Here is a 16511-nt window from a genome sequence, read left to right as displayed (position 1 = left end):
AAGCAATCTTTGATCATAAACAAAATCAGTACACAAGGTTTGAAATTTTTTAACATGTGTGAGAGGATCACATTTTCCATTATAGAGTTCCAATTGAGGGACCTCAACATGCTTAGGTTGGATGGCTTTAAAAATATCAAGTGAAAGTGGGCTCGCAACATCAAATGTGGGCAAACTAAACTTGGATTGACTCATGTAAGCAATTTATTGTTGTAAGAAAGATAGTTTGAGCAAGATTGTTAATGGTTGCTTCAGTAGAAGAATTGATGTGAGACATGGTTGATTGAGAAGGTGGTGTGATGTTATTGAAGGAAGGCATGGATTGAGAATAAGGTGGTGGAACATTATGATAAGTAGGCATAGGTGATGATTGAGTAGGAAATGGGACACTTAAAGGAGGAATAAAATTGTTGAATGAATTGCCCCCTTGTGTCACATTGATTGGTTGAGGGATAATAAGAATATTTATGGAAGACATAGGTAAAGATGGAGGATTAAATGAAGAAGAGGGATTGCCCCCATGACCAATAGTTATAGGAATGACATTTTGAGTTGATGTATCCATGATGTTTGAAGTGAAAGTAGGAATACTAGCCATAGGAGTGGTCAAAGGAATAGAAGAATTGATTTGATTTGAAGGTTGTGAATAACCTAATCTCGCATCACAACTCTTTATAGGCATGACATTAGAATCAACAATATGAGCAATGCCACGTAATATATCAATTCCATTCTTATCACTTTGAATCATCTGTTTAAGGACTTCAATTAATGAAAGAGCTTCGTTATTAGGGTACTCTTGGGACATACAATGTTGGAGGTAATGAAATTGATTGTCCAATTTTGAAAGTTGATCTATGGAAACTCTATTTAAAGCTTATTCTTGTTCATCATGAGATTCATCAATTGGATAAATAGGGATATGATTAGGATGGGAAGAATTAGCATGATCCTCATTAAAGAAGTCACCCAAATTATGCTCCATCTCCTCGGTAATTAAACCTTGGGAAGCCTTAATTCTAATGCTTCATCTAACGGGGATAGTATAGGTAGGACTAATAGTGGCAAAACTCATGCACTAGAGGGAAAATTTTGAATTTTGAATTTTGAATAAGAAGAACAAAGTGTACAAAAATTGAATAATGCAAAATTTGGGAAAATGATGATTAAACAATTTGAACTTTGTTGAAAGAAGAAAATGACACAATTTCCAAAAATAATTGTTATGATAAATGAAAGGAAATTGGAATTTAAAATTAGGGCCAATGGGATACCACTTAATTTTAAAATTGATAAAATCATAATTTTTTAAATCAGGGTAGATTAAAATTAACTACTTAATTTTAAAAAAATTCTTGAAATTTGAAATGTTGAATTTTGAAGGTATTTTTTATTTTAGATGGATCAAATCAACAAAATCAGCCAATTTTTTGGATTTAAGCTATTAAATATGGTCATAACAGTCTCCCGAAATTTCAAGAAAAAAGTCATGCACCATGTTGAAAGTGCACACGATCTGACCAACTTTTTTCAAAATTTTGAGAGATTAAAGTTACGATGATTTTAAAGCTAACCTCAAAAAATTGGCAGATTTTACGATCTCTCGATAGGCAAAATGAAGGGTTGAATGTGAAAAGGGTCAAACCTAATGGATAGGGAAACCTTGAAAAATGTTCAGAAAACTGAAATTGACTGAAATTGATTGAAATTTGCACAAAATCTAATTAAATTTTAAAATTACAGTTTTAGGACCTAACCACTTAATTTTTGAAATTTTGAATTTTGAAAAAGGAGGGAAATTGAAAATTTGAATTGTAGGACAGAAGATAAGTCTAAAAATAATAACAAATCTGAAAATTACATGGAAATTTAATTTTTACACAATTTCAAGATGATTTTTGAAAATTAGGGTTGTGATAATTTTGTGAATTTGATTTGAAAATTGAACAAGACAATGAAGAAATTGAATTTGACAAACAAAACAATTTTCAGATCTAAGATAATAGATAGCAATATTTACAAAACACAAGTTCAATTTCAATTTAAAAAACTAGGGTTTTGAATGAATTAACCACTAAGTTTGCAGAAAAATTAAACTTGTAAATGAAAAAGATACAATAATTCTCAAAATAAAGCATGTAAGACGTTGGGTTCACCAAAATGTAATGGTGAAAAAAAAAGTGAATGATGGAGAGATCAAGAGGAAAACTTTTCTTCCCTTTGAGGAGAGATGAAAGTTTCACTATGGATTTCCCTTCAAACACTTTATCCACATTACATTTAAAAGGGGGGGAAATTCACTAGATCCAATCTCTTAGGGAAGAGATTGAATACTAAATGAATTGATAATGGGATAGAAATGACAAGCTAACCCCTCCTTTGGAATGGAAAATTATTGAATTGTGTGTTGTAAGACTAAGTATTAAAGTAGAAAAGAACTGATTATAACTCAAGATAGAAGCATGAGATGAATTTGTGCACCTAGATCTGGCTATAATATGTTGAGACAAAGCTGCCCTATGAATTTGAGGAAAAGTTGTCGGGACCGTGCTGAAAGTGTCCACGGTCCTCTGAAAAATCTGCGAAACAAAAAGGGTTTTTCCGCCTTTGCAAATGGAGTCCAAATCTGCAAACACAGTTGCGGACTTGCAACCTACACAAAAAAAGAGAGGAAAAAGGGCTTGGGATTGGGGGTTTACCTTTAGGTCAAAGCCCAGTTTTGGAATTAACCAATTGATGAAAGAAAGTACTTGCAAGTAAATGTAAATGAAAGACTGAAATGTAAGTCACCTCAAGAGAGGTTGTAGATAGATTCTAGGTAGATTTGCTTGTATGGAATTGAATGTTGAAAGGGATCTCCTCTTCAATGGTTGAATCCTGGACTTGAATGCAACACCTAGCTTTGAAGGGAGACTTGAGAATTCTCAATGCTGGAAAGGAATGCTTGAATGCTTGAAATTACGCCTGCCTTATCGCTTGTTGAACTTCTTTGCAAATGAGAGGGCATGTGAAACTTATACACTCATCAATTAGGGCTATTTGACTAATTTTTCATCATAGGCCGACACGGAAAAATTTTCCCGCTTTATGCAAAGTCCAATGCAAAGATAGGACAGAGGGGGGCCCAAAATAGGGCAAGGACAAGGGCACCACGCCCCTATCCTACCCTTGTCTCAGGACAAGAAGCAAGTTTAGGTAGTATGAAGGCCATAACAAGTGCGGTTTCTAGGGGTTGAGAAATTCTAGGATCTCCGATCAGGCTTGGGGATTCAAATCGCCAACGTGAAGACCCTAATGTGGTCGCAAATTGCAAGGGTCGCAACTTTATGACACTACAATATTGTTGATTACATAAGAAAATATTCATTTAATTTTATAAAAGGGCAGCCACCAAATAGAACGAAGACACAATAATGAACTCAATACAAGGAGTTTTGTAGGGTTAATTCAACATTTTAGAAAGTTTATCAAATCATATTCCATGATTGCAATATTTTATATCATAGATTTTTGTTGTTTATATTCATATTGTTGATTACATAGGCAAATAATCATTTAACTTTATAAAAGGGCAGCCACCAAATACAACAAATACACAATAATGATCTCAATACACATTTATTGGATCAAATATCAACATTTATATATATCAAAAAAGGCATGTATGCCAAGTCAATACAAGTATTACAAAAATGTGGCATATGTCATGTCCAAATTGATATACAATAAAAATGAAGAATATATCTACATATATTGGTCATTCAATGACCACAACTAACACTATATGATCCTATACTTGTGGTGGATCATCAAAATCAAGCCTCTTTGATGCAGTACACAGCTCTGTAGATGGTTGTAAAACCACAATTCAAAAGCCAAGTTAGAATCCTTTTGTAGAAAATAGTTCACAATTATCAACATAACTATGCATTTAACTATAATTTTCTTGCAATTGAAATGTAGATTACCTCATCATCTGATCTCGGATCTAATGTCTTCGCTCTCTTCTCTTTATCAGTCTTACGAGTTTTCTTGAACACAAACTTCAAATGCTCCAAGTTATGGTCGAACTGTGAAGGGGGATATTGTAGATTAAATGTACAATTAATACAATGTACACTAACTCATTTGGGTGCATTTTCTGATGAATATTTCTGACGAACTATGGTATTTATTTTGCTTTGTCAGATTTTACAATGCAATTTGTGTCAAATTTTCCTTTTTTTTAAACCTTGCCCGTGTTCGCCGGAATTCCAATGAAAATGGTTTTCATCGAAAGTCAGTAGTAAATTTGGAGCAATTTTTCAACGAGCATTTCCAATGAGCCATGTGATTTCTTTTGCTTTGTCGGATTAATTTGTTTATTTTCAAAAATTACCTCGTGTTCATCGGAATTCTGACATTTTAAAATTTCACAGATTTTAGCTGTTGATCGGCGTATGTTGGTCTGATTATTTTCACAGCCTCTCGATTTCTTCTTACTCATTGGGATATCATAAGTCGATGACCTCTCTTCCTGTTGATCAATGTGAGTTATCCCACTAGTCTCATCGGGCATCAGGATAGCTTTAAATGTGTTCAGGCGATGTGCATAATTTCCCCTATGTCTTTTCCCTCAGCGTAGCTCCTCTTGATACGTTATGTCTCCTCAACATAAGCTATCACCCTTTATTGTCGTAACCTTTGTCGATGCATTTTACTTTTGCCAGTATCTATTGGGATAATTCTTACTGATAGCATCATCAGCTATCAACAATACAAGATTTCTCCATTGCCGCTAGTGTGCATTTTGTCGATGGACTTCATCATTGTATTCTATCCCAATCACATGCTTCTACTTGTGTGTTATCATCGGGTTGAATTTTGCCAAAAGCGCAGATTTCATATTTCACGTCGAATTCTGACGAACACGTGGTATTTTTAAAAAAAAAGTAATTACATGCCATCATTATACATGGGCTTGAGGTGCAAAAATTGGGAGGAAGCGGCCACAATTGCTGCAAATAGATGCTCAGTAGCAACTATACAAGAGGTTGGTCCTTTCGTTCTTGTCATCAAGTTTTTTTTGCAAGTTCTTTTTCTTTCCTTGCATTCTCTTGTTCACTTTGTTTCATGGTATCCGCTTTGGCAAAATATGGATCCTCAACTTCCTTAACCTCTCCATTCTGTGACTGCCAGTTATAAAGACAAGTTGCTTCATAGCTTCTAGAGGGGTCAACAATTCTCTACGACTGTAAACCCTTCCATCCCTCAAAATAGCCCTTTGTATGGAAGCGGCTTTTCTAGGTCCAAGGCCAACTACAAATTGCAGAGGAGAAAACATCCATTCATGTGATGCTACTAGGTTTATGTCAACACCAACTTGGTTGGTTACTGTAACCATTACCTGTTTGATAGCTTCATACTTGTCATCTGGACTAAGGAAATGTTCCAGTGAATGAAGCTTCAATGATAATATTTCTTTGCCAGGACCACATAATGTTGCAACCATGGCCAATGGATTCAGAAGATACCGACTAATAGCCACAACACGCCTCACAACCCTTGTTGTAGATGTTCTTCTCCCAAAAGGATTGATTGATCTATTTTTGATATTTTAAAATTATCATATATCCATCAAGAGATCCTTACTAAAGTTTTAAAAGATGTCCATGTGCCTACTAACATTCATCCTACCCAATTCCAAGTACCAGTATGCCATCTATCATCCTCTTATCAACTAGCCTTAAATCAAAATGATATGCTACCAAGTGATCCAACCCATAAATTTTTCCCTACATATTGCATTCATCATCATAAAACACAAGGTGAAATGAGTCCTAATGGATATTGGTTCTATCATGCAAAATCATTTTGAGTTGGAGGCTTGAAATATGAATAATTTATCTCATTTTATTCGTTAGTTGTGTATTTTGTTATGGGTTAATAGAAATATGGGTATTGTATAGAACTTTAAAAGAAAGTAGAATCTAATCAAACACTATATTTCATTTGATGTTATCAAGATTTTTGACTAGTTTTCTTCATAATGTGTATCTTATATAGTTTATCTTATTATTCTCTTTCTTGTATCTTGTAGAAGTTTTGGAAGAAAATTATCATAACTTTCATTTGAACTGTTGGATCTTTCTATAAATTGGAGGATAAGTTTGTAACAATGATATCAAGAGACTGACTCGAGCAATTGGCTTCATTACAAGGTAAGGGTAGAATTTTTCATGTTTGTCTTCCTCAAAGTATGGTTGGTGTCTATTAAGTTGTTGTCCTGTAAGGGTGTTTTGAAGATTGAGAAGAGACTTTTGATGGGTATTAATCCCATTGTTGTCAAGTATGCCTGATTGGAATTGAATGTTTCCAAGGTTTATGTGCATTAGAGGGCAAATTATTCCCAAGATTGTCACTTCAATTAAATAATTACTGGAAACTTTGAATTGTTTGCTTGTAAATGAACACTTTAAATAAAATGTTGCTTTATTATAAGTATAATTTATTAATTGAGATTACTCTAAAAAAACCTAATTAAATTACTCTAAAAACAATTAATTAATCGAGATTGTCACTTCAAACAATAGTAGACTGGTGCCTTCACTCTTGACATAATGTTGCAGTTAGTATTACTGAATTTAACTTTGCTATGAAAGACTAATAAGAAAGAATGAAGCTTGACATCCAATCCTTCAAACTAATAATCAAACTGAAACTTAACCCAAACTATAATAACATAGGATAATGATGAATACTAAGAGGGGGGGTGAATTAGTATGCCAAAAATCTCTGTACTTAAACACTTTGCAAGACTAACAGTAAATCGGTAAAATAGTTTAGCAGACAAACCGGTTAACAAACATGCAAACCAAATAGCTAATAATGCATTCACCCATAGAAGTACAAACACCATAACACAAGAGATTTTGACGTGGAAACCCAAGTGGGAAAAACCACAGTGAGATGGAACTCACAAGTAACTATCTACAGAATAGGAACCAGACCGGTTAAGGTCTTACAATGTTCTTTACCAGATCAGATCCTATTAGGAATCTCAATCTCTGTTAGGAGATAAGTCTGATTAAAGACTACCTTGCTAGAGGATTTTAGATCCATGGATGTGAACCACCTTGTTAGAGGATTTACAAAAGGCTTTTGGGCCTACCCAATTAAGGGCTACAGACTTGTCAAAGATGTGAGTAATCAACAAGTGTTTGATCTAGCTAGTAGCACAGACTACTTGGTTAGATCCTTGGTAGCTCATTCCTAATGCACTTCAGCATTACTTCAGTCTTCTACACATTCATATTCTCTCCAACTCCTCAATCACCTTAAACCCTAGCAACAACATACACTTTTGCTATATCCACATCAACAACCTAAAACCCTAGACATGATGTCCTTATAAAGGAATCTGATTTCATGTCAGTCCAATATGATTACATAACAATTTCCTAGGTTCAATGAACCTGGACAAACTTGGTACCATGACACAAAAAGGTACCATTTAGGTGTCGGCACCGTCAAACAATCGGTGGATGGTAACTCATCAATGTCGGTTGGTAACTCATCACAGAGTATTACCGGTTCATACAAAATGTCGGTTGTCGGTTTGACAAAAAATGAAGACTAGTAAAAATGTGTTATGCCACTTTAGTCCCTCGTACCACTTGGTATCCACGAACCGCTTGAGGTCAACATGCTGCTTCAGACCGGGAAACACATTCTGCAAAACATCAATAGTCTAAAGACTATAATACAACATACCGGTTGGAACAAATACCGGTTGTGCTCAAACTCATACATATAAAGGGGATCTTAATGCAAGTGTGTGTCCATCAATGACAATCACAACATAACCATCATAAATGCCAACAATCTCCCCCTTTGGCATTGATGGCAACACTTAGGAAAATAAAATTTTGACATCTAAGTGTTTTACAACAAAATCATGCCATTTACAAAATTGCTCCCCCTAAGCATATACACTATCACTTTGACAATACAATGTATAACAATTTTGCATATAGAGCATATAACATTGAGATATTCAGAGCATATAATCAAAATTTTGATAACCAGATACTTTTCTCAAATAGAATTCTTCTCCCCCTTTGCCAACAATGACAAAGTATAGCTGAACAATCTTGTTTTCAAAATAAAAGTTTATGACAATAAGGAATAATATTTGTCAAAAACAAATTTAAAATCCTGCAAGAATTGTTTCATAGACAAAGACCAGGACTCAAGTAGGGAGGCAGCTACTTCCTTTTTTGTCTGCATCTGGGAGACCTGTTCTTCCATGGCATCAATTGTGCTCATCTCCTGTGTAACTATTAAGGCATCCAGGTTCAGATAGCACTTCTGAAGAATTTGCAATTGTGGGAGTAGAACCAGTTGTAGCTCCTGCAAATCTCTAGACTGGGTGTTGATCTCTTGCTCCATTTTTGCTGACTGGATGTGAAACCAGTGAACGGTTTGCCCATAAGTTGTAAAGGAATCATAAGGTGGCTTGAATGTGCTCATGTAGGACTGCAAGTCCATTTGAAGCTTTTGCTTCTGAGCTAGCACATCATCATAAAATAGATGGGGTTGGCAGATCTTGCTGAGTAACAGATTTCCCTCATCCAGAGCATCCCTTATATCCTTTTGTTCTTTCTTCAGTTCAGATCGGAGCTCATTCAACTTCTTCACCAGAGCTATATTCAGAGCTTTTTGATGCTCCTTCTTCACATTTGCCTCTATTGCCTCTTCTAGGCTCTGCACCTGATCATCCAGTACTGTGCATAAGAGTTTAAGTTTAGCTAATGATGAATAGGTGTTGGGAAGAATTGTACTGGGTATCAAACTGGTAAGAGTGTCCACAGCCGCTTCAATTACATCCTGCTCCTTCTTCCTTTGTATAATTTCAAGGCGCTCTTGAGCTACCTTGATGCTCTGCATTAGCTCTATTTCACTTGCAGACTAGAGATCGATAGGACTGGTGAGATCAACTGGTTTAGCTTGACTCCCGGTTGCCTTCGGAGTCTCCATCTGGGTGCTCTTCTCCGCTTCTCTCCTCTTCTCCGCTTCCTTGTCCTCCTCGGCCTTTTTCTTTTCTACTTCCTTCTTCTTCTCCTGTTCCTTATCTTCCTCTTCCTTCTTCTTCCTCTCTGCTTCCTTCTTCTTCTCCTGTTCCTTTTCTTCCTCTTCCTTCTTCTTCTTTTCTTCTTCTTGCTTCTTTTTCTCTTCTTCATCCTTCTTCTTCTTCTCCTCTTCATCTTTCTTCTTTTTCTCCTCTTCATCCTTTTTCTTCTTCTCTTCTTCATCCTTTTTCTTCTTCTCTTCTTCTTCCTTTTTCCGCTTCTCTTCTTCATCCTTCTTCCTCTGCTTGGCCTCTTCCTTTGTCGCTTCCTGTCTGTCCTTGGCTTGCTTATCAACCTATTTAGCCTGTTTCTCCTGTCCTGTTGCCTCAGATGGTGTTTCCTGAGTAACATCCTCTACGTCCAAAGCATTGACATCAATGGTGTCGATCGGTTCAACAACCGGATTTCCTTCATCATCAAATACTTCATCCGGTTTGGATATATCCGGTTCTTTTTCAGCTTGTTGGTTGGCTAGACGCGCTTTGTGAGACTGGACTACAGTTGTCATATAGTGATGAGTGTCTTTTTTGACATCATCAACTCTTCCTTCTAACAGCCAGAGTCTTCCTCTTCTAGTGAAGAAGAGTCCTTTATTTTGGTCAATAACATCAAATAATTCAAAATTTGATAGGTCGGGAAAGTATTGTGCAAACACTTTTTCCCTAATTTCTTGTTCCTTTTCTATGGCAATGCGCCATCTATTATCTAATGACATATATAAAGAATCCAGTGTCTGAGATTAAATCTCTGAGGGTGACTGGTCATTATCACATAAATACTAAATTATTTCCTTTTCAACCGCTTCCTTTTCATCATCATTAAAGTCATAAAAACACTCAATTAAGTCATGTAGCACTTTTCTCCTAATATTATTTATTGTTCTTTGACAATGTGTCAAAGGTTTATACGAAGAGATATCTATATTTATTAGTGTAGATGATGTCGGTTCATTCTTTGTCTTCCTCTTTGCTTGACGTGTTTTCTTTGGCTTTTCCTCAGACACAGTTTCTTCTGAGTCTGGAGAGGTATTCCTTGTCTTCCTCTTTCTCTTGAGCACTTTAGCCGGTGCTTCTTCCAGTTTCTTCTTGGCTGGTGACCGCTTGGTCACTTTTGGAGTTGCAGTAGTAACTGGTGCAGATGCTGCAAGCGCTGCCTTTGCCTTCTTCACTGCAGATTCTTTTCCTTTCTTTGCAGAGGGTTCCTCGACTAGTATAACCCTTTCCAGATAGGTTTCGGTCCTCTTTGCCTTAGGATCAAGAGGTGAGGCAATAAGGGTAGAGGCATACCCTTCTAGCATATCGTACATCACCTCATAGCCCATTGGCTCCACTTCTTCCTGTCTAGGCTCAACAGCCTCCATTATGCATTGATCCACCTTGATGGTGAAACAGATATCATCCTCATATTTCTTGATGATCTCACTAGATATTCTCATTCTTTGGCTCATTTTCTATCTGAACTCATCAAAATAATTGTTCATAATATCAGGGTAACCGGTTCCAATTGCTTCAATGTTTTCCTTGATTTGCTTGGTCACCAGTTGGTCAGCAGACCACTAGACATCTCCTACTCCTAGAAAGTAGCCTTAGAAATAGAAGAACAACCCAACCAGTAGTTGCCCAAACTTGAACCTTAGTGCATTATCCTGTTTGGTCGACTTCAGATTCAACAGGAGTTGTCTCTGCATACCGGTGCATAGATCAAATGAGGTATCCTCCTTTATCATCCGGTAAGCGGCATTTACCACTACAGCAGATACAAAGTTAATTCTATTGGCTGAGAATGTCCGATATCCAATCACCATACATGCATACTTCACCAGATCATCCTTGATTGAATTGACTATCATGCCTCATGAATTGCTCACTGAACCGATGAGCTTGGACATTTCAGTTTTGCTTACCGTCCTTAGGGCTGGCACTTCCCCTATGTTGTAGAATCCGGTGACTACATGAATTGCCTGTGGTGTGATGTCATGTGTTCTCTCTAGGTACATCTTATCACCATGGACTCTACTCAAAATGATCCTTATATGATCCTCTATGAAATCCTCCAAGAAGTAAACAGCATTGTGGAGCTTCTTCTTCTCCAAAATATTAAACTCCAGTTTGATCTTCTTATCCTTGCCACAAAATAAACCTAACTGGGAGTGGATGGCTAGAGACCCTAGGTCTTCAATCTTGCAATATATGTAGTCATAAATTCCCTCTTCTACTATCACACCAACTGGGACTTGTGATAGGGCATTATACTTAGACTTTCATTGAATAAAACTTGCAGACTTGACAGATGCACTAGAACTGGTATGAGATGCGGAAGCCATGATAGAAATTTCAAGAACTCGAGAAATATCTTTTGCAACACGTGAATTTAGGGCTTGCCGATTCTCCTTCACTTCACACTCCATCGGTTGCTGAATCACCACTTTGTGTTCTCCACTTGACCGTTTGTAGTTTGAATTTGAATCTCCTTCGCGGTTTCTCAATTTCTCAAAATCTCAGCTCAAATCGCCTTTTCATCACTCTGCTCTTTGAAAAACTTTTCTTCGCTCGAAAACTAATAGTGAGAAATGATTTGAAAAATCCTTTTAATCATATTTCTCACCTACCGCAATTAATGCTCCTCAATTAGGGCGTAAACCCTAATTTTCCTTTTTACCATTTTCGGTCTTCTACCAGACGACAGGTATCACATACTAGTTAAGGTCTTTTACCGATGTAAACCAGGGGTTTGAAACATTTCGCCGTTTTCTCCGCCTAAGCTTTTCTAAAGCTTAGTTTGTCGGTTCCGTGATTTCCACACTAGGTGCAGAAACTGGTTCCTCTTGTAACACCACTAGTTTCTTCTTCTAGGTTTTGTTCATGTCCGCTTGAACAGTGTCAACATCAATTTTTCCTTCCGAAGTGACCGGTATATCATCAGATATGTCCTTTCTTGATCTACAGAATCTGGCAATGTGACCTGGTTTGTTGCAATGATAGCAAACCAATACAGGTTCTCTCCAAGGTCCATTGTTCATGTTTACATTCTTCCTTCTGCATGTTGCAACAGTGTGACCATGACCATGACATACCATATAGTTTTCTCTCCTTCTGGTTGCTGCTTGATAGCCACCGCTTCTTTGCTGATGATTGAAGGCATTAAACCGGTTGTGATTCCAATTCACATAAGGTTTAGGACCTACTCCTTGGGTCCTCTGAGGATATCTTCCAGTGTTATTCATAACAGACCTAAATTTAGATGCTTTATGCCCATACTTGTTGCATGCATAACTATTACCATCAAATCTATAGGATCTAGGCTTATCATTTAGGAAATAAGGAAAATTGTTGTAAGCCTTACTCCTACACACATTTGCAGTATGTCCTTCTTTAAGACAGTTAAAGCAAACAGGTTTAAACTTTTTCTTACCTTTATCCTTTGATGTTAGTTGTTTCTTTGATGTTCCAGCATTTGTACTAGAGGTCTCACCTTCCTCATGACCGGAATAACCAAGTCCATTGGTATTCTTGACTAGTTTGGCAGATTCAAGCTTTTGCTCTAGCTTGCTTGACAGTGCTCTTGTTGAACTTAGCAAGTATTTCCTTTGACTCAGAGAGTTCTTTGGAAATAGCAGCATTTGTTTCCAATAGGTTTTCATGTTCAGAGATGGCAATGTTCAGTTCTCCTTGCATGTCTTCCTTTTCCACTTTGCTTGCATGGAGTTGAGTAGTTAGGGCACTGATCTCTTATTTCAGCTTGGAGATCTCATGATCTCTTTCTCTTACCAGATCTTCATCTTTCCTTCGATTCTCAAGCTCTTGACACATCCGAATAGTCAATCCTTCCAATTCCTTTCTCAGGTTGGAGTTTGATTCATTCAACTTATTTACTTCTACAATTAGGTCTTCCATGTCTGCTTCATCTGAAGAACTATTTTCAGATAGCTCCATCAACTTTTCTGCATGTTCTCTCCTTTTTTCTTGAGATGCCTTGTATTTGACCATAAGATCATCATAGGCTTGCTCAGATTGAGTGAGTCGGTGGGTAAGTTCCCTCAAAATGTGTTCCCCCATATCTCTTTCCAAGTGGTTAAACTTATAGAAAGGTAGACTTTGATACCATTTGATGAATACTAAGAGGGGGGGGGTGAATTAGTATGCCAAAAATCTCTGCACTTAAACACTTTGCAAGACTAACAGTAAACTGGTAAAATAGTTTAGTGGACAAACTGGTTAACAAACATGCAAACCAAATAGATAATAATACATTCACCCACAGAAGCACAAACACCATAACACAAGAGATTTTGACGTGGAAACCCAAATGGGAAAAACCACGGTGAGATGGAACTCACAAGTAACTATCTGCAGAATAGGAACCATACCGGTTAAGGTCTTATAATGTTCTTTACCAGAACAGATCTTGTTAGGAATCTCAACCTCTGTTAGGAGATAAGTCTGATTAAAGACTACCTTGCTAGAGGATTTTAGATCCACAGATGTGAACCACCTTGTTAGAGGATTTACAAAAGGCTTTTGGGCCTACCCGGTTAAGGGCTACAGACTTGTCAAAGTTGTGAGTAATCAACAAGTGTTTGATCTAGCTAGTAGCACAGACTGCTTGGTTAGATCCTTGGTAGCTCATTCCTAATGCACTTCAGCATTACTTCAGTCTTCTACAAATTCATATTCTCTCCAACTCCTCAATCACCTTAAACCCTAGCAACAACATACACTTTCGCTATATCCACATCAACAACCTAAAACCCTAGACATGATGTCCTTATAAAGGAATTTGATTTCATGTCGGTCCAATAGGATCACATAACAATTTCCTAGGTTCAATGAACCTGGACATACTTGGTACCACAACACAAAAAGGCACTGTTTAGGTGTCAGCACCGTCAAACAATCGGTGGATGGTAACTCATCACCAAATGTCAGTTGGTAACTCATCACAGAGTATTACCGGTTCATACAAAATGTCGGTTGTCAGTTTGACAAAAAATGAAGACTAGTAAAAATGTGTTATGTCGCTCTAGTCCCTCGTATCACTTGGTATCCATGAACCGCTTGGGGTCAACATGCCGCTTCAGACCGGGAAACACATTCTGCAAAACATCAATAGTCTAAATACTATACAAATACTGGTTGTGCTCAAACTCATACATATAAAGGGGATCTTAATGCAAGTGTGTGTCCATCAATGACAATCACAACATCACCATCAGAAATGCCAACAGATAACACATTGAAACAATCTAAATGAATAGATTTATCACAGGGAACTAATCAAACAATCAAAAAGATGAATACCATCAGAGATGAAAAACACTTGATCTTTGTATTGAAATAAACATAAGATAATCAATTGATTACATATAGCATAATGTCTTTTCACCAGTTTGGCATTTCCAGAAAATAAACCCCGAGAGTATTGTATATAATTGCATCTCTAAATCTATCTCTCATTTCATCAAAAGATCCTCTATATATACATATGAGGATTTAGTTTCAAAATGAAAGGGCATACCCCTTCATTCAAAATTACACTAACTAATATCTTAACTAAAAAAAGCCAACTAACTGACCCTAACACAACTACCAACATAACAAACATATTACATAAGACTTTAAAAGAAAACAATTTGAAACATTCAGAACAAGAGCTAATTGCCAAGCACTTTGCCATAGTTCTTAATATGCTCCAAATACTTTTCTGACTTATAGGTATCCATCATAAATCACGTCCCTGACAATGATCTCCAATGTGACAAACCGCTCCATCTGTGCAGTGGTTTCCTTTAACTCTACTCCATCTGTCTAGGCATCATCAAGGGAAACACTAAGGAGACTCTAGCATTCAGCAATCCATTCATCCTTATCCTTAATTTCACCTTTTTGGTCAACTAACATAGGAATACCATGTTGGATTACATCTTTACACTCATCATATTCTTTTTGTAATTTTGCATCGAATTTATCATGCTTTGTAAGTAGCCTTTTAATTTTCTCATTCTCTTTGGCATCTACTCCCTCCAAATTCTTCTCATACAGCTTGACCCTCAGTCTGTTTTTTATCCTATTATGTGATACTGCACTATCCACATTTTTCTGAAACACAACGCAAAAGTCTTCCAAGTGACCCTCCAACTTTTCAAATCCTTTATTCAATAAGAAATAAGCAGTATCAATTCTTACACTTTGCATGTGTTTGAGAATTCTTTGATTTTCTTGTTGCAATTCCTCGCATTTCTTCTTCCATTTTGAATTTTCAGGAGAAAGCAACAAGGGTTCAAACTGTCCACTTCTTCTGATGGCCTCCTTATACATAGCTTTGTACTTATTCCTTTCCCTTACCACTATAACCGTTTGTGCCCTATTGAATTTGGAAATATCTACTCCTATATCTATTGAGACAAAAGGATCAATTTCTCCCACCTTTAATTTCATCATGTGTCCAAAATCCCTATCCACATCAATGATTGTTGGTCTCTTGTTTGGTGGATACAGTGCCCATAACATTAGTTCTTCCTCATCAGATCAGACCTTGACCTAATAAAAATGTCATTAACTCCCGAAATATCCAATTTGAATTCCTTATTATCAAAGTGAAATAAACTATCAAAAATAAAAGAGGCACTCAGGTCCCATCGTGGAAAAAGAATTACTCCGGCCTCTATCAGTAATTGTCTCCCTCTCTGTGGAGTCATTTTCACCAATTCTACTTCTATATCCTCTTTTAGTTTATTCAATAATTCTGCCTTATTTCAAGTGTCACATTTGGGATAGACTCCCTTAACCTTTTGTCTTTGAAATTATTAAGAAAAGACTTAAATTCTTTGGATTTAACAAATACATCATCTGCCACAAAAGAAGCATGTCCATCCAATCTTGCATCTTTATAAATTTCCACTTTAGTTACAATTTGATCATCTTCATTGAAATATTCTTCCACATCTTTTGCCTGTGACCTAGAAATAGCTTCAGTGTCTTCTGGTTCATTTTCTAGCATTTCTTCTTCTGACTCCATCTCCATTAACCTTTGTCTTTTCTCCTCCAATTGTTTGTTTAGGTTATCAATTACTTCTTGAGCCTCTGCATCTTCCATGTTCCTAAATATATCTTCCGCTTCCAGACTCACATGCAAATAATCACCTAGATTTTGCCTTTTCTTGCAACAGTGGATATATCCTTCCGGATCACAATTCTTTCTTGCAAATTGTTTGAATAAATTAAATTATTTCATTAATTCCTTGTCAATTACATCCTAGGCTTTTGTTGAAAAAATTGTGAAATCTCCAAAGCTAAGAGTACCTAGCAAGAAAGTCTGCTTACACAGATCCCCAAAGTTTTTAGCATTTGAGACACTCAATTGTTTGACAATCTCCAAGTATGCTATTCATTTGGGAACACATTT

The 16511-nt window shown here is 36.6% G+C and overlaps 1 protein-coding gene across 1 annotated transcript in view; it reads right to left on the bottom strand.

The window, feature by feature from the left end:
• The window catches only part of LOC131869370 (uncharacterized), a 34563-nt gene extending 18361 nt beyond the window's left edge, over nucleotides 1-16202 (bottom strand). Inside the window, exon 1 of the mRNA XM_059215744.1 lies at nucleotides 15895-16202. Coding sequence (XP_059071727.1) covers nucleotides 15895-16202 — 308 coding nt within the window. The remainder of the gene's footprint in view (nucleotides 1-15894) is intronic.
• Between the last annotated feature and the right edge of the window lie 309 nt (nucleotides 16203-16511).

Source organism: Cryptomeria japonica, chromosome 2 (assembly GCF_030272615.1).
Source record: "Cryptomeria japonica chromosome 2, Sugi_1.0, whole genome shotgun sequence".
Lineage (NCBI taxonomy): Eukaryota > Viridiplantae > Streptophyta > Pinopsida > Cupressales > Cupressaceae > Cryptomeria > Cryptomeria japonica.
Note: the sequence above shows the minus strand (reverse complement) of the source record. Positions and strands in the feature narration are given on the sequence as shown.